This window comes from Leptosomus discolor, unplaced genomic scaffold, assembly GCF_034619465.1.
Source record: "Leptosomus discolor isolate bLepDis1 unplaced genomic scaffold, bLepDis1.hap2 HAP2_SCAFFOLD_49, whole genome shotgun sequence".
In the NCBI taxonomy this organism is placed as follows: domain Eukaryota; kingdom Metazoa; phylum Chordata; class Aves; order Leptosomiformes; family Leptosomidae; genus Leptosomus; species Leptosomus discolor.
This window is the reverse complement of record NW_028237886.1, coordinates 339,159-348,546: the sequence shown is the minus strand read 5'-3', so window position 1 is coordinate 348,546 and position 9,388 is coordinate 339,159. Positions and strand designations below refer to the sequence as shown.

At 63.5% G+C, this 9,388-nt stretch overlaps 1 protein-coding gene across 1 annotated transcript; it reads right to left on the bottom strand.

Moving 5' to 3' along the window:
* Positions 1 to 2,441: 2,441 nt before the first annotated feature.
* Positions 2,442 to 8,350, bottom strand: LOC147412478 (M-phase inducer phosphatase 2-like). Its single transcript, XM_086481331.1, has 16 exons — positions 8,232 to 8,350; positions 7,918 to 8,045; positions 7,213 to 7,264; positions 6,107 to 6,148; positions 5,808 to 5,844; positions 5,544 to 5,651; positions 5,330 to 5,449; positions 4,977 to 5,111; positions 4,752 to 4,826; positions 4,323 to 4,502; positions 4,101 to 4,196; positions 3,716 to 3,778; positions 3,511 to 3,609; positions 3,064 to 3,197; positions 2,847 to 2,958; positions 2,442 to 2,582 (listed from the first exon to the last, which is right to left on the bottom strand). Exons 1-16 carry the CDS (start codon positions 8,348 to 8,350, stop codon positions 2,442 to 2,444), a joined length of 1,641 nt encoding a protein of 546 aa, XP_086337457.1.
* Between the last annotated feature and the right edge of the window lie 1,038 nt (positions 8,351 to 9,388).

The window sequence follows — 9,388 nt, the reverse complement described above, 5'->3', positions numbered from 1 at the left end:
TGAATGTAATACATCCCATAATAGCCTTGGGAATAAACCATGGTCAAACTTTGCTTTATCCTTTTGAACATAGGACATGGGCCCGAAAGGTAGAGAACAAATGGCAAACAGTTGATTTAGAATCCTGTATTGTACAAGAGCAACAGGGATTTCTCTGCGAAAGCAATACCATGAGTGCACAAGACATTTGCTGGATACCGACACTTTTGGGGTGGTCACCTTCAGACACCGGACTTTTTCAACGTCCTAATGCATCCAATAGTAGCGTTGTTGATAGCTACTGCTATTTTATTATTTCTAGTACGGACCCTATATATGTGGGTTTGGTGTATAGTTAGAAGAATAACTTCAATGTACGAAGCATTATACCAACCAGAATAGCCAAGTAAAAGAATTCACTTAACTCAATAGAAAAGGGGGGAATTGGTAGGGGGACATATAGAAAATATATTTTATAACCCAAGATATATCGAAAATATTAATAGGGAGCTACATAGAAAAACAAAGCTAAAACTATTAAAACTTGCTTCCCAGACCTAACATGCATGCAAGTAGGCAATTAGTCACTACCCCCTGCAAATTGCTTGAGAAAGAAGCTGATAAGGGAACAGAAAAGACAGAAACAAGGACCTAATTCATGGCTCAAAGGCATCAAAGGCAGGAGGAGCTAAGGGCTAAGGAGGGCTCGCTAACATCCATCTCTAACCAAGAACAAAGAGGAGATAGCCAGCTGTGCACACGGGGACAGACCAGGCTGAAACCGGTCTGGGACTGCAAGCTCAGCCAAATTAGAGCTTCCAGGGGAGAGGGGAGGAGTACAGAGCGAGGAAGACCTACGGCCTTCATCCCTGAAGACTCCTGCCCAGGACCACCAGGAGGAACTGCGCAAGCGTCCCAAGGAGGAGCCCGAGGCAGAGATTATGGAAATGGAGTGACAGGGAGGAATGGCCTTTTTGGGGACAGGTCATGAATATGTCTAGGCGTTTCGAAATAGGTGATGTTTTAACTGGGTAAATACTGGAGAAGCGGCCACAGTGGGGATGCACGTTTGTGGTGGAGCGATCCCCCGTGCATCTGCGCGCAATAAACACACCAACTGTGTAACCTTTCGGGTTGTAAAGTCTTTTCCGCACGTCAGGGTGTCACAGGCCTGGGGGACACAGGATCACCCCGGGGGTGGTGGGGTGGTGGTGGTGTGTGTGACAGGGCCTGGGGACACAGGATCACCCGGGGGGGGGGCAGCAGGTGGCAGGGCGAGCATGAGGGGCACAAGAACCGAGCTGGGGGTGCCCCCCCACCACACACCACTGTCCCAGTTGTGGGACCCCCATGGTCACCCCACCATCTCCACCCCTCCTTCTGCCCCACACACAGCCCTGAGGGGGTCGGTCCAGCTGTGACCCCAGCCCCACAGGGCAGCCATCACCCCTTTAAACAGCTCTCCTGTTCCCCCAAGCGCCCCAACCCCACCCTCAAAGCAGGGGGGGGACCCCTGACCCCCCTCAGATTCGCAGCGCAGTCACAGACCAGAGCCAAGGCTTTCCCTCCTCACAAAGTTATTAAACAGAAATGTTAAAAAACCCAATAAAAACAGACAAGACATGGGGGCACAGGGGCCATTCCCCCCTCCCCAGCATGTGGTGCTTTGGCAGCAGCCACTCTGGGGTGGGGGTGAAGCCCCTCCTGCCCCCCTAAAGTTAACCAACAGGGTGGCAAAACAGAAGAAGAAGGAACTCTCCAAATAGTCAGTGACCAGTACAAGGGGCACCCCCCAGCCCCACCCCCTGCAGCACCCCCTGGCTGCAAAGGAGGTTTAAGCGCTTTTCTGTAACAGTTCTGCCAATTGAACTTTGCTGACGGGGGGTCGCAGCCCTCAGGGACGGGGGTCCCCACCTTCCACGGGGACACCCAGCCTCCCAGAGAGGGTCTGCCCAGCTCCATGGCACCCCCCAGGGCTCGGGGGGGTGGGGGTGGGGGAATGTGCTGCAGCCCCGTGGCTTTCCCAAAGCTGACAAAGCCACCCCCCCACCCAGCCCAAGGTGCAAGGGGAAGGGGGGCACTGGCTTGGGGGGCTGCCCCACAGCCCCCGAGCCCCATCCCTGATGCTGGGGAGGGGAGGTAGCCTGACCCCCACTCCCAGAGGAAGTTTGAACCTGGCAGGGATTGAGCCCCCCTAGGCATTCCCCACCCACATGCTACAGCCCCCAGCCACCATTTGGGGTAAAACCTAAACCTTGTTTAGGTTAAAAAAGGGGTAAAACCCCACAACCATGGCCCCCTGCCCCGCGCTGCTGAGGGGGGCGATGCTGGGCAGGGCACCCAGCACAGAGCTGGGAGGGCTGGGGGGGGGGGGGGGCGGGGTGGCGACCAGGTTTTGGGCTGGGCGATGGTGAGCGCTGGCAGCCCCGGGTAGGGGGTGGGCAGGGGGCTGCGGGGGTCCCTCAGAAGTTCTTGAGGCGGCTGTAGAGCTCCCGCTTGCTGCGCTCGCCCGCCCAGCTGCGGCTCTTCTGGCGGAACTTGCGCAGGTCCTCCTTGAAGTCCTCGTGGTCCATCGGCCGGTAGTCCTGGGGCTCACAGTGCATCTGGGCACCCACGGCTCTGTCAGCATCCGCAGGCCCCCCTCCCCACCCCCTGGGGCAAACCCAGCACCCCCCAGGACCCCCAGCACAACCCCCTTCCCCTGGAGGTACCACCCTCATGGAGGATGCTCAGAGCCAGACCCTTTCCCCTCACAGGGCAGGGTTTTGGGGAGCGGAGAGGGGGATTTCCCCCCACCCAGCACTCTCACCCTCCTGCCAGGGACCGCCCCCCCTCCCACACAGGGGGTGAAAGGTAGGAGGGCTTACCTGGTACTGGGGGAAGAACTCCCGGTACCCCCCCTTCAGGACATAGAGCTCGGGGTAGTGGAGGTGGGGGTACTCGTTACAGGCTCGGTCCTTCTCCCTGATGAACCGGCACCTGCAGAACAGGGGACAGGATTGGCACCCAGATAGGATCCTGCCATGCCCAGGGGGTCCGGCAGAACCCAGCGCCCACCCCAACCCCCCCACCCCCCAAACTCACATCCTGGGCCCCCTCTCGGAGGAGAACTCGCAGTGGAAGATGACGATCACCCTCTTGCTGGCGTCGAAGGGCACGATGGGCTTCTTCAGCAGGAACTCCTCCACGTCCTGCTCCAGCGGCAGGTTGATGGCGCCCTGGCGAGGGAGAGGGGCCCCTTTCAGCCCCCCCATCCTCCCATTTCATCTCGGGGCGGGGGGGGGGGCGGGCTTTATACCCTGCCCCCCTTCTGCCCCATCTGCTGGGAATGCCTTCACCCCCCTCCTCCTTCCAGCTGGGGCTCAGCACCTCCGGGGGTGCTCAGCACCTTTGGGGAGGCTCTCAACCCCTCCAGGGGGTTCAGCACCTTTTGGGGGGGGCATCAGCCCCTCTGACGTTTGACAGGTTTGTGTCTCCCCCACCCATGACCACCCTGTCCCCAGCCCCAAGGGGCGCAGCGGCGGTTCTGACCTTGATGTGGCCTCCCTTGTACTCGTAGGGGTACCTGCAGTCCACGATCACGCAGCTCTCAATGAGGCTGCTGAACTGCCCCGTCAGCACTGCCACCATCTGTGGGGGGAGCCCGTCACTGAGGGGGGGGCGGGGGGGTGGAGGGTGGGCAGGGAGACAGCCCTGTGGGGGTGTATTTTTGGGGAAGAGGTCACTGCTCCCTTACCATTTCGGGGGAAATGTACTTCAGGTCCGGGTGCTTCCCCTCTACCGTCTGCAGAAGGTAAGGCTGGAGGAGAGGCGGGTGCTGGGTCAGGATCTGTCCCCAGGGAGACGTCTTGGCTGCCACCCGCTCCCCCCAGCCCAGAAGACCCCCCGCCTGCGACGTTTGCTCCCTCCCAAGAGGGACGGCGCTGCGGCGCTGGAAGAGCAGCGGGTCAGGCTCTTCAGGCTGGAAAGTCTCAGCCCCAAGTCCCCTTGGTCCCAAACAAGGGCCTCCAGCTGTATTGGGGCTCTGGCACCAGCGCAGGGCTCCACTGATGGTCCCCCTTTGTTTCAGGAGAGGGGGGCAGGTGGCATCCCCAAGCCTGCAGCACCCCCAGCAGCCCTACCTTGGAGAAGTCCCCGATGAGCTCCCGGTGGTCGTTGGCCAGCAGGTTCTCCATCTCCTCGTGGCAGAAGGACCTGGAGCACAGCAGCCGTGCTTTCTGCAGGGACATGAACCAGAGACACCCCCCTCGGCGTTAGCGAGGGCGCCGGCAGAGCCGTGGCACCGGGCAGTCCCACCAGGGACGGGCAAGGACGCCTCACCCCGAGGATTCCCCATCACCCACCGGCTCCGCCGCTGCCGCCTCCTCGCCAGGGCTACCGGCCACGCTCCTCCGTCGCTTGGTCTTGACGGGGGTGTCCCGGTCCTGGGGTCGGTCTATCCGCTTCAGGATGGGCCTGATGACGCTGCTGGGCATCGAGGGCGAGCGGAAGAGCTGCCGGCACTTGCCGCGCTTCACCGGACACTGTGTGGGGAGAGAGCCCGTGTCGCTGCCCAAGGGTCCGGCATTCCCCCCACATACCCCCCCCCCAGCACCACGAGAACAAAGGGAAAAGGGTCCCTCTCTAGTGGCTGCACACCACCCAGGACAAGCCCACAGCCCTGGGGTGAGTGCTGCTCGCCAACCAGTGACCCTCACCCTCAGACCCCACCTTGGAGACCCAAGGAAGGGGGAGCCTGGGGCCCCATCCACCCCCCGAGACACCCAATGTACCGGCTCGGCCTCCTCCTTCCTCACCAGCGGCGCGGTCAGCAGGTTCTCCATCCCCTGCGGCACGTCAGCATTGCTCTGCCGGGGGGGCACCCGGGGGGGCCACGGGGCAAGACAGAGGAGAGCGTGAAGGGAACGAGTCCCACTGCTGCTTCGCACCCCCCTGGGCAGGGACGGAGCCCCTGGCCAGGGTACATCCAGCTGTCCAGATGGAGGAGCCCTCCCTACCTTCATCTCCTCCTCATCCAGGATCTCCACGAAGCCATCATCTTCCTCTTCAGACATGGAGGAGGTTAAGGAGCACCGGCGCAGGATGATGGGGCTCTCGCCCTGGACGGCGTTTTCCTTCTTAGGGGTGTCGAACTGGGGAGGGGACACGACACAGCCCATGGCTCAGGAGTGGGGCCAGCCCCACACCAGCCCTGTTTGCAGACACAGTGACCCCAATCCCCCCAGCTCCCACACCCACAGGTCTCCAGTGCAAACAGGGAGGCTGGAGCAGCAGGTCCCGGCTCAGCAGCCCCTGCAGCAGGACCACCCACCCCCGGTGCCCCCCTCTCAGCACCCCCAGCCCCTCTCACCAGCAGGCCGGGTGCAGAGCCGAGTCTCTGGCTGAGGGGGTCCCTCCCCGCAGCCCCATCGCCGGCGGGCAGCCGGCTGCGCTGACTTGGCCTCTGCAGCTTCTTGAAGACAAACCCCTCCTGCAGCAGTGGGGGAGGGGGGGGTGGGCACGGCATCCCCCTGCCCCTTCCCCGGTCCTGCCTCCCTCTCCCCAGCCTTGCTGCCCCCCCTCACCTTGTCCTCAGGCTTCCTTGGGCCCCTCTGCTCCCTGGCCCCGTGGCTGTTGAACTCCCGGCAGTGGGTGATGTTCTTCAGGACCGGGCTGGCCCCCAGGAGCTGTGGCTGCAGGGCGGGTTGGGAAGGGTGAGAGGTGCTGCACAGCCCCTGCGCTCCCCAGCTCCATCCTCCTCCTTCTCCTCCTCCTCCTCCCAGCTCAGCCAGGGGCACAGCAGGATCCAGCCGCCCTCAGCTCAGCCCTGCAGAGCCCCCGGGACTTACCGGCAGTGAGTGGATCCTCCGGATAAGGAGCTTATTGCTGCAAAAAGAAAAGGATTGAATGAGGAGAGAAGATGCCCTGGACCAGCAGCATCCCACCCCCCCCACCGCCCCGAAGCTGGTATGGACCCCCTTGTCCCCTGGGTCCCCACAGTGGGGTGAGACCTCCCCGGACAGGACCCCAGGGCAGCAATTCCTCCAGCCACTGAGCAACACCGACAGCTTGATCCAAACCCCAGGGAAGGGCAGACAGACAGCCTGGCTTTCGGGTCTGGGCACAGGGACAGAGCCCCTTCACTTACTCTTTGAGAGCTCTCCTGGATTCTAGGATGGCTGTCTCAAAGCTGCGGGAAGAGAGGAGCCAGGGTTAGGGGGGATGGCACCCCGTGCCCCAGCCTGAGCAGCCCAGGAGCCCCGGGGATGGGCAGCCGCAGCCCTTACAGGGACCTCACCCCACGCAGGGGTCATCAGCCCCCCCCAAGGGGAGAGCAGCTGAGCGGCTTTCAGCCCCACAAAGGGTTAAAACCCCATCTGGAAATCACTGGTTTCAGACGGGGGGACCCCAATCTGGGCTGGGGGGTTAAGCAGCACGCTGAGGTTGTCCAGGGCACCCTGCTGACCCCACTCGGGGCCCAGATGTAGCTGGTGGCAGTGGCGCCCGCTCTCCACCTGTATGTAAATCCGGCAGCGGAGATGCTGGGGATGCTGGCCGTCGGCCATATGGCCATGCAGCTGCACACTGCGACAGGACGAAGGGGGCACTGGCGTGTCCCCTGCAGCCCAGCCCACCCAGCCCCAAGGCTGCCCCAGCATCACCATCTGCCCCCAGTTACTCAGTCACCAACATTTGCCAGAGAGGGGCTCTGCCAACGGCCCCGAGAGTGGGCGAAGCCACCGGCGTGGCACCGGCGTGGCACCCAGAGCCCCTCAGCCCTGCAGAGCTCGGCTCTCAGCTGATCCCTGCACCCCAAATCTGCGAGGCCTGGGCAGCAGCACCCCAAGGAGGCTGAGGCGGGGGTTCTGGGAGCCCAGGGAGGTGCTCAGCACCCTCACCCCACTGCGTGGTGAGGCAGCGAGCCGTCTGCCAGCCGTCCCTGCCAGAGGAGGACTTGGCACGGCAGCACCGCAGAGGCTTCCTGCCTGCACCCGCTGCCAGACCCCTGCCTGCAGCAGGGCTGGGCCGAGCACCAGCACCGACAAGCCCCACTAGAGGTGGTTTCTCACACCACCCCCCACCAAAAATCAATTTTGGGGTGGAGGGCACAGCTGGAAGCACAGCCCCCCAGCAAGGCTGGGACAGGCCGAGCGTGGGCACTGCAGGCAGCCTGGGGAGGGTGAGCAGGGGGGACACAGTGGGCAAGGGTGGAGACCTCCCGGAGTGGGGGGACGCGGGGCGAGGGACACTCACACTTCCTCCAGTGCCGCGGGGTCCTCCTGCGTGGGGGAGTCCAGCCCCACTCCTGCGGGAACAAGGGGCAGGGATAGCACCGGGGGAGGCGGGTGGGAGGCACGCCGTGCCCCCGGGACCCTGATCCAGCACAGGTCCCCCCCCGCTCCTGTGGGGCGCTGGCAAGGTGCAGGGGAGCCCCCCCCACCCCAGCTGTGTTCCCTTCTAGTGCTGGGGAGGGGGCCACAGGGTGGGATCTGCTGTGTGCTCAGGCGGGACCCTCACCCAAAGCTTCCCCTGTCCCCCAGCATAGCAAAAGGACGACCCTGGAACCACCCATCCTGGCCAACATGTCCCACATCACCCTGCCCAGGGACCCCCACTGGGGTGGTCCACAGCCGAGCCCCCCCCCGGGGTGCAGGCCTGGGCGGGTGGGGGGGCTCCCACCCATCATCCAGCACAGGGAAGGAAGCGCTGGGGAGGAAATCCCCGTTTAAAATCCCAGTTTGACTCAGAGCATGGCCAGGAGCTGAGACAGAGCGGGGGACTCGGCTCCCACGTGCACCCCCAGAAAGACCCTTCCCTACCCTCAAACCCCACCCCTGCATGCAGTGACCCCCTGCCCAACGCCCACCCCCTCGGCACAGCTCCCCCTGCACACCCCCAGCCCAGGGGAGGAGGGGAATCGGGGCAGGGGCGGGTGTGGCAACAGCACCCATCGCTCACCCGCGTCCGAGGACTCGGAGGAGACGGAGCTGCGGGGGGAGCCCAAGGCTGCCGACCCCCGGCACGGGCTGGCCCGGCGCCTCTGCAAGGACAGCCCCGCCACCCGCCGCTTCGGGGTGTCCCAGTGGCTGCGGGCAGGGCGGGGGCGGCGATCAGCCCGTGGGGACCCACCGGTACCCCTCGGGGTGCCCCCCTCGGGTGGGGCGGTGGGTGGTGTCCCCCCCCTCCGCGCTCAGCACTGCCCTGAGCCGGCAGCATTCACGCGTGGGGGGGAGGGGGGTGCGGTGCGGGGCAGCCCCCCCGTCTCCACTCACCTTCCCAGTCCCACCAGCTTGTCCGTATCCAGCGTCAGCGGGGTGACCGGCGACATGCCCGCTCGCCTCCTGGCCACTCCGGCTAGCCCACGGCCACCGGGGCCGCCCTGCGCCGCCATGGCGAGTGCAGGAAAGGAAGGGAGGCGTTAATGACACCCGTTGGAGCGACCGTTCCCGGCCCCGGCGGAGCGGAGCGGGGCCGCGCCGATGCTCCGCCGTCCGGTGCGCGAGGGGGGGGGGCGCGCGCCCGCGGCCGCCCCTATTTATATTCGAAAACTACCAGGGGAGCGGCGCGGCGGGAGCCAATGGGGAGGGGCGGGGGGCGGGGCCACGGCCGGGTCGGGGGCGCGCGGGCAGGGGAGCGGAGCCCGGGGGTGCGGGCAAAGCACGGGGGGAGGGGCCAGCAGGGGTGCAGGGGCATGGCTGGAGGGGCTCAGGGGGCATCGCCCAAAATGGGGGGGGGGGGCATGGCTGGAGGGGCTCAGGAGGCATCGCCCAAAATGGGGGGGGGGCATGGCTGGGTGGGGGGACATGGCTGGGGAGCACAGGAGAGCTCGGCCCAAAGTGGGTGAGGGGCATGGGGGGGGCACGGCTGAGGGGGTAAATGGAAATGGAGGGGTGCGTAGCTGGGGTCTTGGGGGGCATACGGCTGGGGGGGCACGGAATGGTGCGTGGGTGGGGAGACATCGCTGGGGGAAGTCTTTGCAGTAAAGATCTCCAGACGCCCCAGAAACAAAAGAGCAGCAAAGACACGAGAAGTGGTTTAGACCCTGGAAGTGAAAGCCCTGACAGGAGCTCTCTGCTGCCTGTAGTGTTTCTAAAACACCTTGGTTCCTCCACTCCTTCAGCCAGCAGCGCACAGCGCAGCAGCCCAGAAGCCCCCTGCCATGCAGGCTATCCAAGTGAAAACCTAGGTCCAAGAGGAAGAAAAAGGGCTGGTGCAAATCTCCAGAGTTCATACTAAATTCTTTCAGTCCAAAACTGAAGGGCAGGGTGCCTACAGAGACTGGAAAATAATAGATTTCATTCTTTTCCCCAAACTTTTCTCCAGTTTTGCTCTGTTGGGGTTTATTTTTTTCCCTTTTCTTTTTTTTTTTTTTTTTTTCTTGCGGGGGTGTGTGTGGTTTTTTCCCAGAGAATGTAACACATGCCCAGTC